This window comes from Gymnogyps californianus, chromosome 3 (assembly GCF_018139145.2).
Source record: "Gymnogyps californianus isolate 813 chromosome 3, ASM1813914v2, whole genome shotgun sequence".
NCBI lineage: Eukaryota > Metazoa > Chordata > Aves > Accipitriformes > Cathartidae > Gymnogyps > Gymnogyps californianus.
In genome coordinates, this window is record NC_059473.1 from 19,880,204 (window position 1) to 19,905,893 (window position 25,690).

The window sequence follows — 25,690 nt, forward strand, 5'->3', positions numbered from 1 at the left end:
AGACAGAAGTGACATCTTATATCAGTTAAGTCTCAGTTGCTCACCTTTTATATTTCTGTTGTTCTGGATGCTCCAAGACAAGTCTTCCTTAATTTTTAGTTGATAGCTATGAACTGCTTGGCATCAAAAGGATGTGATCACATCTTGTCTAGCATTAGTTTTCTCTGTGACAAGCTACTCCATTTAAATAGACTTTACTCCGCACAACCCTGGCAGACAGCATTCATTACTAGAGCCGAGCAACTTATGAATAATGTGATTTATTCTGTAATTTTTGGCTCTCTGTTGAAGATACCACAGCAGATAATACATGTCTATTAATCCTCTTTGGAAATCTTCAGACAAATTCACTCGTGTGTTGAGAGCTCACTCAGAACCTCTTGAAAGAAGTTAGCAGCAAATAAGCTCTGTAGGGGTCTTAGCCTACAGGTGAAATCTGTTCACTGCCTACATATTTTCTCCTATGTAACTCATTTCATTATCTGCAAGAGCTATCAAAAAGTACACCACATAACTCATTTCCAGACTGGTCCATCAGAATCCTTAACCAAGTTTCAGGTGAAAAATTAAAACCAAGCTTTTACAGAACATAATTTCAGGAGTAAATTTCTTCACAGGCACTTTCATCAGCAGTTGGGGGAGGGGGGAATATAAAAAACACAGTAAGTTTCAAATGTGTGTTCCTGTCTAAGTACTGCTTCTATAAGGTATTGTAACTAACAAAAATGGTACAAAAGTGTCTTTTTGATTGGAGTGTACAAACTGAAACTAATCACACATGGACTAAGCTCTCAAACATGCTAGAGGGTGTGACTGAAACAGAAAGGTAGTCAACCAAAAAGTGAACACCTACAGACTGAGAAACCAGGTAACAGAGTGCAAAAGGGTTTAAAAAAAACAAAACAAGCAAAAAAAAAACCAAAACAAAAAAACCCAAACCCCAAAACACACCAAAAAAACCCCACACCACCACGCCCCACCACTTACACCATACTAACAAACCATGAAAATCAGAAATGCTTCCAAATTCAGCATTAAGTTGAGTAAGAAAGGAATCTAAACAGCAACAAAACTACTTTTTCTTAGCACTGTAGCTTAGTTAGAGAGCTCAGTCCAGCTCCAGACTCTGCCCGGTGATATACTCACCAAACTCGCTTTCGCATGGAGCAGACAGAAATTTTACACTCTTAAAAAAACCCTCACATATACTCTACTTCAGCCAAGGTAGTATCCCCAGTGTTTCCTAGATCTGCTCTAAGTATTTAGGCCACTTATTGGAGAGAAAAAGGGAAGGGAAGGCTGATTATTTTTTAATCAAATACAACCCACGTGTAATATTTAAAAATCAAGACTAAAAACAGGCATCATTTAATGTATTTTAATAGCAAACTTACAGGAACAGCACAGAAGACAGACAACATTAAAAACATGTACTTGCATGTAGGACAACTCAGTTAGAAAAGTATAGTGAATGGATGGAATCTACTGTATGATAAAAATGCTACAAACACCATTTAGTTGCCATTGATAAGAAATTTACTTGTTTAAAAAAATCCAAATGCTGGCATTGTCCAGAAAAATTTGACAGGTTTATTTATAATTTTTTTATAAAGTTGAATTGTTGAAACTTGTTCACTGAAACATTTTTTGACCGCATTGATGTTTTATGTCCCCTCGTTTATATTAAAAATCCACACACAAATGAAAATGGAAAAAAAAACTTGCCAATACCCAATTCTGTCCCCTATTTTTCCATTTGCAACCATATACTTAGGTACCTTTTAACCCCATGGAAAAAATATCTAACGTTCATTACTACCAATAACAGGAAGAAGATTTTGCTTCAAGAATGACAAACCCATCTTAATGAAGTTTAGGCACGCTCTCCACGTATGCGGCGTGCTAGCTGGATATCTTTTGGCATGATTGTGACACGTTTGGCATGGATAGCACACAGGTTGGTATCTTCAAACAGGCCAACCAAGTAGGCTTCACTTGCCTCCTAGTGTAGAAGAAAAGAGTTAAGAACACTTTCACTCTCTGAGCACTAGGAAAAAATAATAATTCAAAGTACAATGTAACATGGCATTAAGTTTAGGCTTCTACCTCTATTACTCACAAACATCAAAAGTTTTAGAGTCTCAAAAAATAAAAGCCTCCATTTTCTTACAAACCACCAAATAATACTCTACATCAAAGTTGCGTACTACTGCCATTTGGTGAAGACATCCTTCAGAACACAACTGAACCAATATTATGACGGGACTTTCACAGGGTAAGGGGTTATCTTATCAAAAGGTTAGTTTGTTTAGGATCTTCTCTTTTCAAAGGCTGGGTTACACTATTTGAGTGACTTGTCTGCTGCCCCTTCAGAGTAAGAGCTATTGAGCATCAGGTGAAATTAGCAGGTGCTAGGGAAAAGAAGAGCAGGTATTCCTTCACAACACACGGTTCGAGCACACAGCTCCTTGCCACAGGATACCGAAGAGGTGGCTTAACTCAAAAGTCAAAAATCAGCAGGAAAAAACGTACTGAGAATTATTAGAAATAAGAGAACAACTCCTTTAGCTCAGGAACTCCTTGAATCACCAAAAACGGGACAGCAGTCAGAGAATTACCATTAGACACTTGTCCTATTCCTATACTTTCTTACTGCCTAAGCACCTCCTGTCTATTTGGGGCACACAGCACAGCCCCCCACTATCACAGAAGGTTCTCACCTGACATCTGTGAGAATCATGGGGTCAGCACTTGGGAGCGCAAAGGACAAGCCCTATCCTGGGAAAACCACAACCCTGACCACAGTGTCTTCCCTGCTACTGAACAACTGCAGACAGGATTCTGGGTTAGACAGATGCTCAGTTGGACCTAATTATTCTTCTGGCTCCTGTTAAGTTAGCTGCTATTAAGCCCAGCACAGCAATGGTAACTGTTTACACATTTTTGGGTTGACACAGAATTCTAACACCTAACAACCTCCTAGGAAGCATCTCGGCATGCCAGCATCAGACCAGCACACGGACCAGGACACAGCACACGGCTGGGGTGAGAAGGCAGGAACGATGGGTCTCCCTTACAGAAAGGAGGTTGAGGTCCCCCTTTCTAGAATACATGCAAGAGAACAGCTTGTGTGAACCATTTCATTACCAGGAACCACAAAAAATCAACTTACTAGGTTCAATCTATGGTTTTAAACAGGAACTTTATCTAATATGAAGACAGAAAAATATTTATTATAGCAGATGAGGACTGTAGTATTAGTAAGTCATTTCATATGCAGTAGGATATGGGTACCATAAGTTCCCCTAACACAGGTTTGCTAAATCACTACATGAAAAGTTAAGACACTTCACCAAATAAGCCATGCTGGCACAAACAACACGGTACTAAAGGAGTTAAAAGTTTGCGGGTTTTTTTTGCAAATATGCAAGCAGAAAGCACTAGGACTAGTATGTGAACAAGTTCTATACCAACAATCCTTAGTGCAAAACCAGGAATGTTCAGCCTTCCAAAAATGTATTAATTACTGACTAAATTTTAGTAAGCAGTTCCTGATAAAGGAATCAGGACTAAAAGAATCTTAAGTCCTGAATCAGGACTTACGAACGACCACATTCATTCACAGCAGTGAAGACAGAACAACTAAAAACAAAAGCAGCAACTTTGCAAATGCACACAGCCACCTTTTGAAGCCAAGCACATGCTCAATTTTAAAGGGTCTCGTGGCATACGTCTTGGTCCTTATCAAGTGGAAGCCATTAACTAGAAAAAGACCATTTTGCCTGCATATCAGATATTCCACAATTACAGATGGGTTCTGGAACAATCTTTCAACAGCTGAAAGAACAGTAAAGACCTATCTTTAATCGGGAGTGTCCTTCTATCACAAGAGGAAAATGTTCCCACGATAAGAACAGAGTCTTGGAGGGGGCCTAACTTACATGCAGGAATTTGGGCCAGAAAGAACAATTGATATTTCACCCTCAATATACTCTGAATAAGTTATTTAACTAATATATTAAAAAATGTGTCTAGCATCAACTACGTCATACAAAAGCACTTATTTCCCTAACCGTGTTTAGATGTGGCTTATCAAGCTGTTTTTCTTTAAAGAGCATTTGAGGATATCAAGACCTCCATTTGGACACACCAGAACAAGCTTTACACGACACTTCCCACTCAGACTGCATAGCTTTCAAAGGCAAAGCCTCTAACAAAGCTCGAGGACAGAGGAAACAGATTTCTCTTAAGTGTCTTAATAAGATGCACTGTTCTGTCAAGCGCAACTACTCGAGGGGTGGACGCTATTAAAAAAACCCAACAAAAACAAACCAAAAAAGCAACACCACCACCCCCCCCCCAACCCCACACATATAGCCTTTGTAAGGAGCTGCTGACCTGTCACTGCGTTATTTTAGCCTATGGTATCTACAGGGCATCACAAGGTCGACTCCGAGCAAAGGGAGCCCGCGGGGCGCATCCCCCTATATCAGCCCCCCACCCCCGCCAGGGGGGCCACGCCCACCGCGGCAGCCCCTCCACCAATCAGGTGGAGCTGGGGCTAACCCTAGAAACAGCCTGGCCAATGGGGGCGGGAGGCGGAGCCCTCCCGTACCTTCAGTCTCCAGGTTTGTGGGGCTTTGGGGGGGCTTGGGGGGGGGGGGGGTGTGCCTCGCTGTGACAGCACGGACAGCGCTGAGCCCTGCCTACTGACAGGTAGCCTTCCCCCAGGACACACACGCCCCCCCCACACCCCCGGAGAGGGAGCTCCCTCCCCTCGGTAACGCTCACCTGCAAAGCACCGATGGCAGCGCTCTGGAAGCGCAGATCTGTTTTGAAGTCCTGAGCAATTTCACGCACCAGGCGCTGGAAGGGAAGTTTGCGGATCAAAAGTTCGGTAGACTTTTGATAGCGCCTGATTTCACGGAGAGCCACGGTACCCGGCCTTGTAAAATTAAATAATAAAAAAAAAAAAAAAAAAAAGTTAGTATTCAAAAACATATTCTACATCACCTTAAACATATGGGTTCGTCATCTAAACAGAACTCAGCACCATACACGTTGTTTTCACCAGAAGAGTCCCAGCGTTTACAATACAAAGCCAGTTCCACCAGCAACGGGTCGCTGTTTTCCCGCCATCGGTCCGTGCAAGCTTCCACTGGCCTCCACAGGGATCCCTCGGGCCCCGACTTTGCTAAGGGAATCGGTGGGCAGCGCTTGTTAGCTGACGGACACTAACACGTCTCAGTGCAGACGTGGCAAATGGCAACGCTGCCGTGAGGTAGCTGGTTCAGCTGTACCGCAGGTACCCCCCCCCAGCCATCAGCCTGACAGCCAGCACAATTTTAAGGGAAATCCGGTTCTTCTTCCCTGCTGACATAAGACCCTGTCAACACTCACAGAACTAACAGAATTTATATTCTGCGTTGTATTATCAGTACAAAGTATCCAGCGTATTTCCTCGTGTTCGTTTTGGTGTCAGAACGACAAATTCACATTAAAAACGTACTTTTGCGGATACAAAGTCCATTCGTGAAATTAATACCACATTTATTTCTGTGGAAACTTTGCATTTTCCTACCCCAGCTTTATTACCTTTCTCCCAGTCGATTAATTCTGCCTCCCGCCTACAGCGACAGACTTTTAGATTAAGTTCGCTGTTTCAAACCCGCTTCTCCCTCCCAATCCACTTTTTCCCCCCCTAAGGAATACATATACCTAGCCCAAGACCACCCTGCAAGCTGAAGCACAACCGTTACCATTCGGCACCGAGCAAGGACTGGAAAACTTCATTATTAGAGGACTGTCAAAAAGATCTGACCACCCGCTCTAGCCTATACCCTCCCGTGCACAAACGTCTATATTTGGGACAACCGAGCGCACGACTATCCGGGGAGGCCCAGCGCATCCGTGGACACGTCGCGCCCTCGCGCGGCGGATCACCTCCCCTGCACGGCCATCAGCGCCGAAACGGCGCCGAGGACGGATCAAACCCTACGAGTAAATTAAGATCCGCCGGTAACAATAAACTTCGCGGCGGCACAACCCTGCTGCAGCACTTCAATAACCAGAAGTAAAAAAAAAAAAAAAAAAAAAAAAAAAAAAGAGGCAAAAAAGCAGAGCCGCGTTCACCGGGGGTGGTGTTGATTTTTAGGCGCCTATACCGAAACGCCCGGAAAGGGGTTAACGGTAAATACCGGGTCGATGCCCGCGCTGGGCATTTATGGTTTTTTTGCGGCAGGCGGGGGCCGGCGGAGCGGTGCCGGTGGGCGGCCCCGGGGAGCGAGCGAGCGGGCGCGGAGGGAGCGCGGCGGAGCGCAGCTCGGCGGAGAAGCCCCCCCCGCCCCGCCCCCCCCCGGCCCTGCGGGGGGAGGGAGTTGGGGGGGGGGGGGGGGGTGTCGGCCCGGTGCCGGCCCGGCGCCGCCTCTGCGCGGCGCTGCGTACCTGTAGCGGTGCGGCTTCTTCACCCCGCCAGTAGAGGGCGCGCTCTTGCGGGCGGCTTTGGTGGCGAGCTGCTTGCGGGGCGCCTTGCCGCCGGTGGACTTGCGGGCGGTCTGCTTGGTGCGGGCCATGCTCCTGCCGACGTCGCTGCCTTACACCTGCCGGAGGGAGGGAGGGAGGGAGTGAGGGACGGAGGGAGGGAGGGAAGGAAGGAGAGGGGCCGGCCGCCCCGCTCAGCGCACGCCCCCGCCGGCACCTGCCCCCCCCCCACCCCCCTTCCTCAGCCCGCCGCCCCGCGCCAGGCGTCCCTGCCCGCGGCCGCTGAACGGCGGGGCGAGCCGTTAGCCTCGGAGCCCGCGGCCGCCTAACGCCTCCGATCGCCAACGGGGGAAAAAAAAAAAAAGAAAAAAAAAAGAAAAAAGAAAAAAAAAATAGAAATTAAACGTCTGCCGATCGCGGAATATTAAAATACAGGGGGTTTTTTTGCCCACGAATTCAATAGCGCGGCGGCGGCTGAAGCCGAGCAAGTCGCCCGCCAGCAGGCGCGGAGAGGCGGCTGTCGCCTCCCCCCCGCCGGCCGCCCGTCACCTGCGAAGTGTTTGCAAATACCGCCCGGCAAACGTCGGGGGGGCTGGCACCCGACCCGCCGCTTCCACCCGGCGAAAACCTCCTCCGAAACGGCGGAACGGCTGAAAGCGGAGAAGCGGCCCCCGCCGGCCCTCCGCCGGGCAGCCCGGTGCTCGCCGCCGCCCGCCTGCGCTCCCCGACCCACCGGCAACCGCAGGCAAATCGGCATTTATCGTGCAAAAAGGAAAGGGTCCGGATAAAGTGCGAGAAAGCAACAAACTTTTTTTTTTGGGGGGGGGGTGGTGGTGGTGGTGTTTTTTGGGTGCCGTCTTTCTCTTTCTGTGTAACTGCTTCCCCAAAGCCGCCTCGCTCCCAAGCGCCTCTCACAGGCAAACTCATCTCCCAGACCCAGAACAAAATGGAAACAATCACGAAATGCAGCCCTAGTCCTTTTGCAAAGGAGGAAAAAATAAATTGCAGAAAATAACGCCAAAAAAATCGCAAGGAACTCCAAACCATGTGGGTGCAGATGAAGGGGGAGGCAGCGGAAAAGTTTGCACTCGAAAACCAAAAAATTGCGTTGGGTTTGGGTCGTTCCTTCGGCGAATTTCTTTCCCTTTTTATTGTTTTTTATGCAATAGGAAAAAAAATATGGTCGGTGACCAGAGAAAAGAGACAAGATGGTGAAGCTGAGCAACAACTGTGGGGAGCAGGGGAAGGAAGGCAGGAGAGTTACCCTGGGCTGGCGAGTGGCTCCTCTTTGCGGCCGCTTCCCAGCCCCGATCCGGGGGGATGTCGGGCTGAGGAGGCAGCTAAGGGGCTGGGGAGGCTGCTGGTGGGGGTTTGGAGCGGGGGCGAGGGGAGCAGAGGGGGGCAACGACCGCGCGAAGCGGGGCCGGGGGTGCCGGCGGAGGGAGCCGCTCGGGCTGCGCCGGGAAGGCGGCGCGGGGAAGGGGACCCGAGCTGCCGCCGCCTCCCGAGCCCCCCAAAAGTTTGTGGGGAGGGTCGGGGGAGGGCGGCGGGGTGCCGCCGGGGGGTGGCGGGGCGCGGGGGGCGGCGGGCGCGGCGCCAGACTTACCCCGTCCGCTGGGCGAGCGCGGCTTGCCGTGCGGGAGGGAGGGCGGGCGGGCGGGCGGGCGCGAGGAGGAGCCGGAGCTGCTGTTGCTGCTGCTGCTGCTGCGGCGGCTGCTGGCGGCGGCGGCGGCGGCGGCTCGGAGCACAATTGAAAGATGGCTGACTCGGGAGGGCCGGCCCCCCGCTCGGCCCCGCCCCCCCCGCCCGCCGCGCCCCGCCCCGGCCCCGCCCGCCCGCCAATGGAGCACAATGGAGGGAAGGCGCGGCCCCGCCCGCGGACCCGCCCCCTCCCTCGGCGCCGTGTGTACAAACACAAAAGACACGCCGCGCGCGCGAGGGGGATTCCCTCCCCCGCCCCCCCCTCCCCTCCCGGCGGGCCGGGGGCGCGCGAGGCCACGGCGGGGCCAACGGCCGCTCAACGCCGCGGGCGGGGAGCGGAGCGGGGCGGGCGGCCTCCGCCGACCCCGAGCCCAGCACTCCGGGCCGGCAGCCCTCGCCCTCGTCCTCCCGCCCCGCCCGGCCGGCAGCCCCTCAGCCCCCAGCGGCTGGCACGCCCGGTCCCCCGCCAGTCGTACCCACCGGGCGGGCGGCAGGCAGGGCAGGGGCCCGGGAAACAAGCCCCGGGGGAGCCGGGGCACAGGGCTGCCAGCACCCGGCTGGGAGGTGGGCCAGCGCTGCAGAGAAAGCTAGGCCTGGCTCTTAGCCCCGCCAAAGTCCAAGGCACCTCGTCATCCCCCAGAGCCCATCTTACTGGTTTTGGGTGGGTTTTTTTGGTTTTTGGGGGTTTGTTCTTTCTTTACACAGAAGCGACACCAAAACTCTCACTGTAAGCAGGCCCGTCAGAGCTAACCCAGCGAGGAAGTGCCATTTTCCTCGTTCTGCAAAATAAGAGCTTGAGCAGCAGGAGGGGACTGCCGGGGTCACTTCCGACTCGGAAACAAACCGCAGACACAATGGTTCACAAGGAGAATCTGAGGTTTGGGAAGGAAGAGGAGTCTCATCCCCTGTATCGGTGCTGCCAAACTATTTCAAGTTTGAAATACAGCTATTAGAAAAGCAACTGGAAGTTTAGCACTGTCAGCGCCAGCGGATCCCACCCCATTGTATCAGCTGCCATGTTGTTTAATGAGAAAATTCACTCTTAATTTTCTGTTAATGTCAGAAATGAAACGCCCTATGGGAAAGTCACCTCTACTCTAACATGACCGAACAGTCACTTGCAATTTTCTTAACTACATTTCAACCACAGAGCCAAACTCTGTACTCACACAAACTGGTGCCACCATTTTCTCTGTCATTTAGGTATAAGAAGGAGCTGTATTCGATTCGCAAAATCTTTATTATGGATGATGACGTAATGCAGTTCTGTGCAGAGACATCCAAGCCACCTCCAGCAGCAGAAGTAGTTTAGCCACGTGAGCAGAGCAATTCGCTCGGGGCTAATCAAACCTGACGAGGAAAAGAGCGTTATCGTGGGCAGAACACCCTGCTAAAATAGATACAGGCTGCTTTGGTACGCAAATAAACACAACGGGCTGCACTACACAGACTGCTGTAGACGTATCAGACATACACCTCTGACCCTACAGTGAGCGTATGAGGTGACTGTCAGGAAAAAGAAACCACAAAGGATTTTAGTTATACTTACAGAAGAATTAGTGGAGTTATTTATCTATTGATAGTATTTTATGAGAGAACAGCACCTTAACGGATAGCTAGAAAGAGAACTCAAAGCTGTACAGCATTATACAATGGAGTATTTGCAAATACTCCGTAAACCCTAAAAGCCGGGCACCGAAGTTGGCATCGATTCCCAACATAACACACGCATCCCATAACGAGCAGCTGGAAAAGTTAAAAGCCGGCAGCACTAGCTCCCAGCTGCACGCAGCTGCCCGGAGATTAATAATTCATAGATCATCCCTGTCGGCTTTAACTCCGACCACGCTCGGACGTGAAGTAGCCGTGCCTTCACCGCTCCCCAGTTACTCCCCACGTCCTTCCCCCGCAGCGAGGAGCTGTCCCCGCCGCCCTCACCGGCCGCGGCCCTCCCTTGGCTTCCCCGCCGGGACTCGGGCAAGGCGGGACCGAGCCCTGAGGTTACCTGCGGCGAAGCGGCGGAGAGCTGCGCTCTGCCCCCGCCCCTCCCCCCCCTCCGCCCCGGGGCTGGCGCTGACACGCGCGGGTGGCACCCGAACGTGCCCCCCGCGAGCGCCCGGCTTGCTGGCGCGGCGCCCTCTGCCGCTGGCCCGGCGCCGCCATTGGCGGAAGCGCCCTGGAATTCCGTGACGCGAGGGCGGGGGCGGGGCGCGGGGCGGGGCGCGGGGGCTGTCCCGGCCCCGGTGCTGCCCGCTCGGCGCGGGGAGCCCAGCCCGGCCGCGGCGCCCACAGCGAACGAAAGTGTTTTCCTCCGGGAAAGAGGGGACCGAGCAAGTCTTTCTCTCTCCTCTAGGACCCCAGCGCTGCTGCCTGCCCTGCCGCTAGTACTTCTGGCTGATTTAAAACGCTTACGAAACACCGCAGGCAGGACTAAGGTGTGCTACCTGTTAACCGCCTGCACTGACACCGACGAAAAGCCCAGATAAGGAAAAACTATTCCAATACTATCAACTTTTGCACCCTCGTTCCATCCTTGCTGACTAACGCCATTAAAAACCTGCTTTTCCAGGGCTATGGGAACAGGCACGACCCTGGGGCAGCCCTTGAAGCTCTTTACCACCAATGCTATTTGTGCACCAACAGGACACTGCAGAAAGAGCTGGCCCAACACTGAAAAGACTCCAGACGTTGTTCTTTCGCTGGCAGCACTGATAAGCGTCCGCTCCTCCTTTCCAAAGGCGTTTATCTCTGCAGACCACAGGGATCTTCCACCCTTCAGCATCTCTAAGTGGCCATGAAGAAATCTAACCTAATGAGATCCCACCGGTTTAACCAACAGCAACATGCCGAGGACAACCGCAGTACTTCATCCTCACCCAGCGTAACCACCGCTGCCGCAAACATGTCCAGATTGCTATGGGAAATAAGATTAGAACAGAAAACAGCTGGTCCAGATTGGAGCCAAAGAAGACTCAAGCGATACCGGATAGAAAAGGAACATTCAAATCGGAAGGTGTCCGAGATGGTTTTAGCACCTTTCACAGAAAGTACACAGCCCTCATTCAGCAAAAAGAGGCAGATTTCCACTGCTCATACTCATTTTGGCTGTCCAAGTAGCATACGTTTTCCAAAATACTCTCTTTCCCCTTCACCTTGTTGGGAAACTCTCATCTGGCAGATGAGACTCTGGGCAGAGGAAGGCAGGCACTTTTCACATCAGGCTGGATTAGTTGCAACTCACTGTATCAAGCTGAAAACACTGTTTCAAAATTGTTACTGAAAAAAGAAGCGTTGCTTTGGAGCAAAGGCTTCAAGCTCAAGTCCTCCAAACAGCTCCTACTCAGCTTCAAATGCCGGTATAAGGCACTGGCCCAAAGAGCTAACAGATCAACCCCAGTAACATCACAGACCGCATGAAGATCTACAAACGACTGCAGCAGCCGCTTCCCTTTGCTTCAGCACAGAGTACAAGCCCCAGAACAAAACGCAGCGGAGCAGATGAAGCGTGCCTTTTCTGAGGTCATCCGGACAAAGGAGAGTAAGTGAGGGCAGAGTATGGTTGTTTTTAAGCAACATCGCAGGTATCTTTCAGAAACATTTGAAAAAGATTTTCCACTACCAGAGACATTCACAGTTTATCACCAAACTCCAAATGGCCTCTGATCAAAGAAGAAATACTTCTTTCCTATCCTCCCCCCAAAAGCACAATGACAAAAATCCAAATGACTTAGTCTAGTTCCAACTCAGCAGAGAAAGGTCCCAGGGGAAGTTGGGGTTGTTATTTGTTTTATGTAAAAAGCTACACAGACATTTCAGTGAGGAAAGGAGTATAAAAGACTAGCTTTATTTATCTACAACACGCACTTGACTCCTACTGCCACATTGCTCCTCCCAGACCCAATTCTCCCTTCCTGTTCTCCTTCAGATCCATCTCTCTTCTCTCACTCATCGAACCTCCAGCCACCCTTTGCACTCAAGCTCTGCGACCTCACTCCTATTCCCTGTCCCAGCTCCCAGCCTGCTGGCCATTTTATGATTTTATATTCCCTACGCATCATCCTTGATTCAATGTATTTGCTCAGGCTGTTTCATTTTTCACCACCTTTCTGCTTGACCCTATCCCCATCTTTCATCCTCTTGATTTTCACACCAAACCGTTCCCACCTTCCCCTAGTTTTTCAACCAGTCCCAGTGCCATGCCTGCTGTGTTTCCTTCTGCAGCTCCCAGGCTGGACAGCCTTTCCTAGCCAATTCCAATTTCCATCCTCAACAGTCCAGTCCAGTCCAGTCCAGTGTTTTTCATCCTCACTCCAGTCCTGGCTAGCCTGCCACCCAGTTTCTGGCTGCGGCTGCTATACGGTTACAACTTCTCCTGGAAACTAAAGTAAAATCTAAGTACAAAATGCTGGCAAGTTTTTCAACTACCTTCCTCTTAAGATGTATTTTGGCAGAATGAAAACATTTGTAATCCTAACTCTGTACTAATGGTACATTTTGGCATGGACTTAAATGTATTCCTAAATAATCTTCTACATAAAAGATGAAAATAAACTATTTCCAGTGTTTTTACTAGAATGTTACTAAGGGTAGGAATCATTGGCCCTTAGGAAGGAAAGTACAAGTCATTTAAAAACCTCAACATTATTTACAATAATTTTGTCTCTGTGTAAATAATTTTCTTTTATTATTTACTTTGAAGTTTTCTATGTCATGAATTCGTACACCACAGGAGTTATATCATTGTAATAGCAGCCATTGTAACGCATAGTTCTTTGATATGCTGGATTGCCTTTTACACCACATAGTATAAATAATAAAAATGATAGATACATGCACTCTCTGTCAATATATAGGCAAAAAATACACCAGCCAAAACTAGCAGCTGTATAGTACACTTATCTGTAGAGACTGGCACCTACTGGAAATACAGATAAGAAGTTGTGTAATAGTAGTAGACACAGTTTTTTCCTCCCTTTCATCTATTTTCATTGGGTCTTTTAATCATTTATTTTGCCTTTTGCAGTTCTCTAAAATACTTCACATACATTAGACATTATGGCCCCGCTGTTTAAAGAAAGCTTTTAAACACATTTACTTTTAAGCACCTCTCAAGCTCCATTAACTTCAATGGAAGATACATACTTTTAAATTTACACACGTGCTGGTGTCTCCCTGAAGATTGATCCATAAGGAAAGTCCTCCTGTTTAAATAATAAGGAAAGAGTACATGTGCCACATGAAAAAATTCTTGGGAATCCTGGGTTCTTTAGGAAAGCTTAAAAGAGACAGCTACTTTAAAATGCAAAATTGTCAGTCCTGTCAAAGGTACTTCTTTTCACACTTCGAGCATCACATATGTGCAGGGGATTCAGAACAATCTATTTTGGAGACAAACTGCATTTTTCTAACATCTCATAACCCAAGAGCAGTAAATCTGTTCTGGTGTTTTTTCCTCCAACCTTTTTTTTTTTTTTTTTTTTAATTTACACTGTTTCAATGAAAAGTTTCTCCCAAAAGGAATTTCAAGGACAAAGTTCTAAGAGAGTGAAAATAAGCCTACAATAGCTCAGAGAATAAAACTCAGGACTCCTGGATTTTGCTTCTCTTTTTGGATTATCACTAATTTTTAGCAGGCTTGATGAATTTGACTCAGCCTCCACCTTTGTGGTTCCTTTCAAGTGCTTAGTTTCACTGAGTACATGCCTGCTTTTATATATGGACTCCTGGCTCTAATTCCCTATGTATCATCCAGGATTCTCTTCTTATAATCTCATTTGTACTGCCTATTATTAACATACATGCACTGCTGGAACTCATCTCTCATCCTTCTAATGAGGTCCTACAGAACATGAAAGACTAAACAACATTACATAAAATAGCACTAATTCTTTCTTTTCCATGGTCTAGTGAGTTTCTTCCGGTGGAAAGAGTGCTACACAAGAAACCTGTAAGAGTACCCTATAATGACATCCCAAAGCTCCACTCCTATTCCTATCTTGTTTGCTTATTTGTTTATTTATAATAGCCTTTTAAATATGCTTAATATTTTAATATCTTTTTAATTAAAAAAAAAGTCTATTGCCTTTTAAAGACTGGAAGTTAAAAATATCTTTAGTTGCCTGATACACAGCTAAGAACAGTTCCAGGTACATAAGAGGCATTGTAGCTGTAACCACAGTCTCCATTTTTTCTTATCAGCTTTGAAGGGCTTGCATACAACAGTTCATTATCTTAAGGTGGAAACAGGACTTGAAATATTACACCAAAATAGCAGTATTCCTATTATACTGACACTATAAAAACCCTAAACAGAAACAGAGGTAGCTTTTTAAGCAGCCATACTCTATTTCATATTATGTTTTCATTTTGCGTGACTCACGTGCTTAATATTGGATAATTATATTCTCATTTGTTTCAATGTATGGGGACCATAAAGGAAAATAACAATAAAGATAGCACTACATGTTTACACAGTCACGGACCTCCCCTTGTCAAGAGAACTCCAGCTTCTTATTGACTTCCCTAAGCTTATGCCTTTTCTTCTTCCATTTCTCAGGACAGTATTACGCTATTTTTCTTAAACAGATACTATCAGTTTGGAGTGCACTAAAGGGTTAACTGAAACAGAAACTGAGTCCTAGCACGAGATAGGGAATGGGGTACAACAGATAATTGTGAGGTTATTGTACAGCCTTGCCAAAGGCCAGAAATTATATGATACGACAAGGAGTATCTGCGATTTTTAGATAAAATATGATCAAATGTCATAATGTATTTCAGAGATACGCTGTGAAATTTAGTTATAAAAATATGTCTAAGGCATTGGGTGAAAGGACTGGTGGACAAGTTAAAAGAAAAGGGAGTTTATTCTCTGTAATGATAAAACAAGATTTTGAAATTTACCGTACCTGCTTGAGTTGGTTTGCATTGACAGACACATTTCAAGCGGGCTTTTGCAAGATTTTCTGCAGTATAGGGAAGAGCAATTGTTCCGGGGAATAGTTCTTCCTAAAGCTACAGTACAATAAAATTACTAAACTCATTTTAGCTCTCCTGGTTCTCCACACATGACTAAGTTATCATAACAACCTTTTCTGTCTTCTTGAAGCATTGTATTGTACTATGGAAGGAACTGGATAGCCCGTGGGCTTCATCCTAATGGAGACTACTGTAAAATCTTTTATTTCCAGTACTTCTGTGTTGATAGATTCATTAAAGCTGCCAAGGAGAAACAACCAGCACAAGCTCTAATTGGTTCCCAAATAAGATCCCTACTACTACAGTGATTTACTCGGAGCTCCTGTTGTAGAAGAATTTCAGCAAGCTGATTTGCCCCAAGACTCACACACGCTGGAAAACAAACCCCTGCAGGCTTGCATTAGGGAGGGGAAAAAAAAGGCTCACTGTTTTCCACCACCCATTAGGCTCACATTGGCCTCATTTTGCAGCGCAGTTCTTGTAAAGGATGTCTTTTTATGCACTAATGCAGTATCTAGCCCATGCTGACACTGCCTTGAAAGGCTCTATGAGCTACTATACTTGACAGAACTAAAAGAGTAGTATTATTTATTTCATTTCTTTGCTCAGTGGGGTAATCTCATGAGATATGAATCTCTTCTTCATGAGGGCGCTGGGGATAGCAGTCAGAGTGAAACTCAGCCATACTTTAGTACAATGCAAACAGCACAGACCACAATATTCAGGCGCCAACAGCAAACAGCAGACCAAAATATCAGGTATGATGCCCAATATCATAATTTATTTGGAACAATATTCTGTAGACTGGTTACTTTCAAAATAGATCTGCTTCTTCCTTGTAAAAGCACAAGAGTAAGATTGTCTTGAAATGGCACTGATGCTTCACAAGCCTCATTTGTGAAAGTCAGCTGAGCAAGGGTCTCAGAAATGAAAATATTATTCTGAGGTCTGACCCTAACACAGTTGTGAAGTGTTCTGCCATATCCCATCTTTCTTAACAAGCACTCCCAAATCTCAAAACCCAGTTTCTGGAGAACTAGTCTCCTGAGAGCAGAAAAGGGAAAGAGAAGACGGGGTGGCAGGCAGTATATCTTAAAGCGACAGCAAAGAACATTAATTAAGTTATTTTCAGTCTTACGAGACTACAGAGTTTTGGGTTTTTTTTAAAGAAATGAAAGCTTCCTATTTTCCCAACATTCTTTGTAAGCCACACAGTCTGTGGACTATGCTTCACTGTACCACATTTTTAGATCATTTTTCTTCAGTTTTCCTCCTCCTCTTCTCAAATTCGCATCTCATAAGGCATCTCAATGTGAAAACTGCAGTTGCTATTAAGAATAGCGCTTAATTTTAGTGCCTCTCATTAGTTTCCTAATGCTTAGAAACTTATGTAACACAATTCACTTTCAAGCCTTCTAAAGAAGAACTAACTTGCCCTGACTACTCATTGTTGAGTATCTACAATCCCAGCTGAGAATAAAAGGATTCACAGGTATTTACTGCTTCTGAAATCAGGCCTAGTATGCCTTTGACTACCTACCCAGATGTGGGCACCCCAATTAGAGGCTATTTTTTAAAAATCCTTTAAAAATGCCCATATACCTGCTTTCACATCACAAAGACGACAGTGCTAGAGCCAGAATTAGAAGTTCCTGGCTCCCAAACACGCTCTGACCACACATCTCTTGTGACAGAGAAGAGAGCCGGAAGCAAGGGTGCAAAGAAATGATGTGGCAATAGGTAGTTCCTCCTGATCAAATGGTGCCTGCCAAGCCTCACTGTCTTTGTGGGTACTGCAAAGCCACTTTCATGGGGCCCAGCTGCTTTAAAGGAGTCCAGTGATCCTTGGTGTACGAGAAGAATTTGTCAGGCAGCACCAGTTCTTCATATATGGCTTGTATGTCTTAGTCAGTTGCTAACAAAAATTCCGTCTTAAGTTTTACAGTGAGTTTGGGGATTTTTACTGAAAGCCCAAAATCCCTGCAGACAGGTGATAACATCAAAATCTCATCTTTTGGTTTTGAATTCTAAAGAAAGTGTCAGGCAGTTGTGCTTGCAGAGACAAGCTTGATCCCCTAACAGCCCAAAACCCATCAAAACAAACAAACAAGCAGCAGAAGGTAAACGAGAATGCACAAATTTAGCATGTGCTAACATTGCATGATTCTGGCAAATCTTACGTTCTGTGGGGACTCGCTACAATTTTTGCATGCTAATTCCTGGCACTACTACTTAAAGTGTACAAGTGATGTTAAAATACAAGCCAGAATCTAGGCAACGAAAGTGGAGAACATCAGTTGGGTTTAACATGGACTGCAGAACACGGATCTCAAGACAGAGGCAGAGAAGCAGCACCACTTGAAACCTCAGCAACAAAGAACTACAGGGGAGGTTGCCAGCCTGTTTCCCCTGGGCTACAAGGTTTTAAAGCACAGCTCCCATGCTGGCACTCTGTCCCACATCCAATGGAGGCGTTGTGGTTATGTAGGATAGATCCCCACTGTGCGAGGGAGTAGTTTATCAGATGCTACTGAAGTTGCCATTACACACTTCATTACATCTTGACGTTACACCCTTCAGCCTAGCCCTGACCCACGATGGAAAGCTAGCATTCCTGGGAGCCACTGTCATTTCCCACCTGCAGAAAGCACACAGCGCACTTCTCCCTTGGTTCAGTGAAGAACGAGCTGGCTGTCTGGCAGTCCTAAAGTGTGGTATGTGGCTCAGAGGCCCAGAAAGATTGGTCATGCCACATCTGCAATATTTAAAATTCTTGGTTACGAGAACCACAAGATCACTTGTAGAGCCTTTACAGGTAAAGGGACGCCCGCATAAACCATGTAGTGGACACACTTCGGTGTCATGCCCAGTTCTGCAGACATGAGACATGGTTCAAGTGGCATAAAGGCTTCTCCTGACAAACTGTTCCTGTAACTTCCTGCTACAAAAGAACAACAGGGAAGAAAAAACCAACCATCGTCAAGATGATTTTTCCAACTGTAACTTTCACACACTGGCAAGACTTCTTCATAGCCCTGCTTTGAGAAGCAAGCAATCTGACATATTCTGACACCGACATCACTTCTAGGCCAGAGCCCAAGTCAGACAGGAACACAAAGGAACAAATGCACAGCTGTACCATTGTCATGTTGCTAATACTCAAATATAACCATGTGAGGACATGATTTTTCCAGGCCTCACATACATATGACTTAAGAAAGATCCTCAAGGGGCATAGCATGCTGTATTACAAATTCCTCATAGATGACACATAATTACCTCTATTTTGGAAAGGATTAGAAGAAACACTGGAGGGGAGTCCAAAATACACCAGTGAGATTCCTTAAACACCATACTAACAATTTAATTTCAATTGCATGGGTGCAAAAAGGTGTTTGTGCTGGTTTTGGCTAGGACAGAGTTAATTTTCTTCATAGTAGCTAGTATGGGGCTATGTTTTGGATTTGTGCTGAAAACAGTGTTGATAACACAGGGATGTTTTAGTTACTGCTGAGCAGTGCTTACACAGAGTCAAGGCCTTTTCTGCCTCTCACACCACCCCACCAGCAAGTAGGCTGGGGGTGCACAAGAAGTTGGGAGGGGACATAGCTGGGACAGCTGATCCCAACTGACCAAAGGGATATTCCATACCATATGATGTCATGCTCAGCATATAAACCAGGAGGAAGAAGAAGAAAGGGGGGGAACATTCGGAGTGATGGCGTTTGTCTTCCCAAGTAACGGTTACACGTGATGGAGCCCTGCTTTCCTGGAGATGGCTGAACACCTGCCTGCCGATAGGAAGTGGTGAATGAATTCCTTATTTTGCTTTGCTTGCATGCGTGGCTTTTGTTTTACCTATTAAACTGTTTTTAACTCAACCCACAAGTTTTCTCACTTTTACCCTTCCAATTCTCTCCCTCATCCCACCGGGGGAGAGTGAGCAAGCGGCTGCGTGGTGCTTAGTTGCCGGTGGGGGTTAAACCACAGCAATGTTGTATAAACAAAATGGCAAACTATTTCAATATCGAGCCAACAAGAAGGTACGCACGTCTGTAATGTTATAATGTCAGTATTCTTCAACTCGAACTTACTGTATAAAACCAAAAAAACCCAAGCATTTTCCCTAAAAATTATTTGTACGATTTCTTTTAAAGAGAAACAAAGAAAAACCTGCATCCATTATTACTCATTTGTAGGTCCTCTTTAAGCTAGCAGAACATCCGCTACACAAGGAGATAAATATTACTATTACAAGAATGTCGTCTGAGTGTAAGTGGGGCTTATAATGATCCAGTCAAAAGGAAGCCATGCCAAACTCAGCACCCAAAGAATGAGGCCACTACAGACTGGATCCTTAACTTCAGACATTTCTCCCTCAAGACAACAGAGCTTTGAAAATTTACACTAGCTGAGGATCTGACTCATAATATTTTATCAAGGGACAAACGATCAGTGACATGATCTGCTTTAAACAGGATTTATGAACACCCACAACATGCCACAGACTGCTAACCACGTGTTATCTCTGCTGAACATAAACCAAAATGAGGATTTACCCACTTGAGGCACTCTGCTTTAAATTTCTGTCTTTTTAGACCTGTCCTTGTGTGCTTTCCCTTTTGTTGCTGTCCTCCTTCTCTCCTTCAGTTTCTCTGTAGAATCTCCCCAGGTAAACTGAAAGCAAGCAGATGTGGGTGGGGTAATGTAATTTGGGAGCTCCTCCCAACTACTGGAAATGCAACTTCAGTTTTAGCAAGGAACATTTCCAAATCAACTTTCATCTCAGTTGAAAAACAAATGAGGATACCTGATCTTTTTTTTTTTCTTCAGCTGATCATTTCAAGAAAAGTATAACTTACTTTGGTCTAGGAGCTTCAAATTATTGCACACAGTGTCACAATGGGATGAAAAGCTCACATTGCAAGGGCATGCAACGTTCACTCTCTCCTGTTTCTTAAAAACTTTAAGGCATAGGGGTCTGACAGGTAATAGAGATCTACCACATACATAATACACATCTCGTACAATATGCTCACTCTTAGGTTTGGATTTTTGCGAAGTTGCCAAACATTCAGACGCCAATTAAGAAACTAGAATCCAGTCCTTACACAGAGATTAAGTAATTCAGCACAGTGTCTCTGCAAGCTATAATTAAAAGCAGTTAGCTTCATTACAGGGAGAGCAAAAGTAGAGAGGCAGAGACCTATTTTGGTATTGTTTTCCTATAAAATATACTGTGCACTACAACTAACCCATTCACCACTCTTCAGCTGTATTCAGTTAAAATTAATCAGAACAGACCAAATCTAAGCACTATGCCTAGCGCATCAGAGGAGACACAAGGTTAAGGAAATCTTAGAATCTAAAGTATTAACTTCTACGGTATTACCTGGTTGTCTAATTAGCCAATTAATCTCAAATTATTACTGCCAAATTTAAAATTATTATTATTAACAGTAACAAGACCAACTGTGCTGATGATACTTATGGCCAAACAAAAAGGGACCTTAGTTTCTCAGGTTCAGTACATACGTATGTGCAGAGCAGTACATGTTCCTTCCCTGAAAGAGATCACAGTTTAGACATCCTTGCATAGGATGGAGACAAAGATATTAAGCACAACAAAGGGACTAATGTGAGGGCAAAACCAGTTTTACAGCTATTTTTAAATCCTGATTATGTCTAAGTATCTGCATTATTGCCGACTGTGGGCTATAAGAAGAATAAAATACAGTTATTCACCACAGATTTATTAGGAGATTGATATCTAGGCATTCACTGTAAGACAATAAATATATTTAACAGTAGCTATTGTATTAATACATGGGTAATATAAGTAATGTAACATTTGTATTTCTCCCCCACCTGCTCCCAACCCGGTATCAAGTATCTTAACACACTGTCTCTACCCATTGCGCTGATGACACAAACTGAAGCAGATGACTATTGACATTTGGCAGGGAGCTGCACTTACAAATATCAACTTAGATTCATTGTGGTTAATTACATTTTTGTCAAACAGTATGATGTCATAGTATCCGAAGTAAAAAATGTTCCCTCATGTCATACAGCATCTTAATTATTGTCCTAAGAACAGGCACACAAAGGTTTCTTTTCATTCTGTCCTGACCCTCCATGCAAAAATACTATGAAAGCATGTAACACATTTAAGTCTTGCAAATATATTATCTACAACTTACACTTTGGGATACCATTAAAATGTAAAAGAAAATATATCCAGATGAGCCAGTCTCCATATATACGATAGTACACGACCGACTGTCTAGCAGAGGGAAAACCCACTCTTAAAAGACATGTTTTCAAATTCTTGAAGTGACTTCGGTGGACAAAATTTACCTTTGTTAGTATCTTTGCACACTTAGAATATTCTACAAGGAACATACACATCTGTTTCATATTTTAAGTGATATCTTTCATCCTTTCTCTGCCTATGTCCAGGAACACTTTTAGAAGTGAGAAACATTGAATTCTTATCAGAGCAACTTTTGACCCATCCTTTGTTAAGCTGGGTACCTTGCAAACAACTGTTTTTGTGTTCTTCACTCCCACAGGCATCTTTCATGTGCAGATTAGAATTCAAGGGCCAATGAGTACCTTACACCTTCTCTCAGTACAGAGTCTTGCATAATGTGATCTTGGTCTTGACAGACCGTTATTAAGCACTATAAAGCACTGCTACTACTATTAAAACGGAATATACTGGAAGAAACAATAAGGGTGAATGAATGAATAGCAGCATTATGACAGTTACACATCTGATGGTTCCGGATAGAGATATTGTAAAAACTCTGTTCCACATTAAATCAAGTGATAGATTTTAAGCAGAAAATAGTCTAGTCTAACACGCTGCATATTATAGGCCATAGAACCACACCCAATAACTCAGGCATCACATGCATGAATATCAGAATGAAATAAGAAAAGGATGGGTAGTTCTTAAATTCTCTTAAATTATGTCAAGATAGCAGGAAGTTTTAAATTCTAGTCTTGGTCCTTCCACTGACTTGAGAAAGTAGTATAACCAGTTTGCCTAAGTGTCACTATTTAAAAAGTCGTAGTACTTACTTATCCCACAAGGATACTGTCAGGTTTAATTAATTATGTCTGTAAAATCCTTTCTAAATGAAAAGTGGCAAGCATGATTTATTAATTAAGTCTAAAACACCACTGCAGAATCAGAGACTGATCATTGTTTTATCAAGAGAATAACATTTCTAATAAAATACATTTCAAATGGGAAATTATAACAACAGCCTTTTTGACTTATTTAGACTTTTTTGTGAGGAGCAAGGCAATAGGCTTTTGATGAGTTCTAGGAATAGAAGTATAATCAAGAACAAGAGAGACAGGAACACTCGCCCACTGACATTAATGTGGCACTAGCTAAACGGCATTGCATAAATCATGAGAATGGGGACTATACACCTAGCACTGCTGTAGGACCAAGCTGAAAGAAAACTGCTCCTCTGCCTATTAGATGTCACTTGCTTGTAGCCTGACTATGTGCAAGGATCTGCGCATAGCCAGGTGGACGTAGCCACCCAGAACCGACTATGGCATCAGTAGCCCAAAACTACCTGCAAGGTGGCAGTGTATGATCTGCAAAGGGCCTGATTTATGTCAGTATGACTCTACTGCTGTCAGCTCTCGTGCTCACAGGTGTATCACAGCTATAGCATGTACCTGCAGGCAGAATCCAGGTGTCAGTTACGAATGACAGCTGTCATTGATGCACACCTCCTCTCGGGGTGCAGTGGGCCCTCTTTTTTGGTCCTCTTTTCCCTATGATGGCAGCTGTGTTAGCTAAGGTACTCCTCACTGGGAAATTATAATTCAGTCAGTGCTCACTAGGGCCAGGAATTCATCAGCACAGATATAAGAGTAGTTCAAAACATTCAGAAAAGACGTGGATCAAACAACCTGTGAATTACACTGATTCAGCACGTCCACTGGACAGTCCTGTGGCCCAATTCTTTCCTGGACAACTCCGCCTATTTGGCCTGTACTGGCAAGCTCCACGCCCTCAGCGCCAACAGCCGGAGTTTCAGAGGAGGAAATGAATCATGCCCTCGGAATGCAACTGAAATCCCACAGATCTAAGAAAATACTTATTCATCTGCATACGTATACGTGCATACCTCATACACGGCCAGTTACATTTCAATCAGATACCGCCTATGAATAAAAATAGCCCAAATCTAGTGGTATTTAACGTTAGGTGGCATTCCAAAGATAAGGCATGTGATTATAAATGAAACAAGTAGTACCACATGACTTAAAATATAACGTTGACTGAATTTGGGCCCAGTCCAGCACAAAATAACCACAGCTTTTCCAGGCTACACAGACATCAGGTTTAAATGGTCGCACTGTGACAACACGACACATAATTCGAAAATATCAACTTGTTATAGAAAGACAGTAAGAGATTGTCTAGACTGGGTCAAAATGCTTTGCGAAAACATTTTAGCTAAAATTAATGCAGCGTAAGAAAGGGTGAGTGAAGTTTGTGAGCTGGCCAAGACAAGCCCATGGGGAGATCCCCTTAATTAAATTATTACTAATTTGTTTACATGTGTGTGTGAAGTCCCCACTTCTGGGTCATGTCACCTCTCTGCCTCTTTGTTTCCCAGCTTCCTCCTTTTTTACACCAACTTAAGACGGCCAGGCACGAGAGCTACCTATCCCTGCTCACACAGGCCTGGCAAAGCAGCACGGCTCTTCCGCAAGCAAAAAGGGTGGGACAGCCACAGCACCAAACTTTCTGGAACAGCCAACAAGCCCCATCTTTTTAAAGCAGTGTCGACGCTTAAGACCCAAATTTAGCCGCCAGCTCCGACATAGGCACCTATCTCACTTGCTAACGGGATTTTCAGTGTGCCAGGTGCACCCCTGGCAGGGGAGCCCTCCTCGGGTGGAGGCAGAGCTGAAGCGGGCAGATTATGCCGTGAGCAACAGTCCTTGCCCATGCTGCTACTAAGCAAAAAGGCACTGCAGGTAATGTGGTTATTTGGAAAAAAGGTGACAGGTGTATTGCACTGCAGACCTCAGGGCAGCCCGACCACCTCTGTGCTAGCATTTGCAACAGTTGCCACCAGAGACAGCTGGTAGTGACCTACTTTCAGATATCCTCTAGCTGGATGGTTACATTGAAGACATGGAGGAGCTTTGAAGCCACCAAAGAACGCAATAGTTACGCTGCCTGGATCGCCATCATAGCTCTGTATGCGTCCTTTCCTGGAGAGGTAGGGGTGTGCATTTTCTTCTAACCAATTCTTCAGTCTCCTGCTTACGGGTAGTTACTGCATGTCATGAAGAGCTGAGTGCGGCCTCCTGCTCCAGCTCAACTTTCACCCTGATCTAAAAACATTTTATGTGACTATGTAACCAAATCAGCCCCAAATATCAGAGTTCGGGGCCTCTCCCCATCCATATGCTAAAATGCATGCAGGAGTAAGCAGGACAAAGAAGCCACAGAGACGGAGTTCATCGTCCTGCAAGTCCTTACATGAAATTTGCACCGTATTTGATTGGACAATTAACAGCTGCACATTTCCATTACATTTCTTACACTTGCTGTGCTTTGCAATGGCAGCACTGCCCCTTCCCAGCCGCCTGAGGTGGTATGAGTATTTCCATTCTTATGCTGCTGCTGCTGCCGCCGCCACTACTAAAACTGCAGAGCAGCTGAGCGTGTTTGGAACGCCGGTCCATTTTGCCTGCTGTTACGTCCTCACAGAGTTGATGTGACAGGTTGTAAAAAGCCTTTACAACCTGGCAGGCAGCACATAGCGGTCTGAATTAGAATGATAGGACTGTCTTGCGTAGAAAAGGACAGAAACTGCTTCCCGGGATGGCTTCTTGTATCACTTACGCTGGGAGACAGGGACATTTCTCTGAGCAGCACACTCCAGACACACAGTGCTCAGGGACATTTCCTAAAACAAGATACCAGGACACCGTGTGTAAGACTCCGTATGGTACGATGAGATCTATTTCCTCCTAGGCAAGGGTGCCACGCTCCAGCGTTTTCATTCCCAAAGACTGACTGCTAAGAATACCTGGATTCTCATTTAACCTTACATGTCTAAAAATGATAAACTGGGTCCCTGAAAGGACTGAAATGTCAGACTGACTCCGAGGTTTAAAAATATAAAAAACATAGGTTACCTTTCAGGTGTAAAAATGATAAATTTGGCCCCTAAAAGGACTGAAACCTCAGATTGACTCCAAAATGTCGGAAACACCGGTTGCCTTAAGTCCAGCTTGAGCCTCCAGCACTTAAAAAAAACCCGACCACCCAGACACCCAGCAACTAGGAAATCTTGTAAAACTCCACTTAAGGAGAAGCCGTTAACAGCAACCAGCAGCCCAGTCAAACCACCCGAGGAGAGAGGCAGAAACCCCGCACGTACCGCCAGACCTCAGGGAACCCCGGAGAAGGGCCGGGAGCCGCCGGGCGGCCGTTATCGGCTCGCGCCAGCCCTCTCCCCCCACCCCCGCCTCC

The 25,690-nt window shown here is 45.7% G+C and overlaps 2 protein-coding genes across 2 annotated transcripts in view; both read right to left on the minus strand.

The window, feature by feature from the left end:
- The window catches only part of EPHX1 (epoxide hydrolase 1), a 330,376-nt gene that overhangs the window by 198,518 nt on the left and 106,168 nt on the right, over positions 1-25,690 (minus strand). The window lies entirely within an intron of this gene.
- On the minus strand, positions 1,365-8,186 carry LOC127015255 (histone H3.3A). The gene is made up of 4 exons (XM_050895069.1): positions 8,087-8,186; positions 6,445-6,599; positions 4,792-4,945; positions 1,365-2,002 (listed from the first exon to the last, which is right to left on the minus strand). Exons 2-4 carry the CDS (start codon positions 6,570-6,572, stop codon positions 1,874-1,876), a joined length of 411 nt encoding a protein of 136 aa, XP_050751026.1. The 5' UTR covers positions 6,573-6,599; positions 8,087-8,186; the 3' UTR covers positions 1,365-1,873.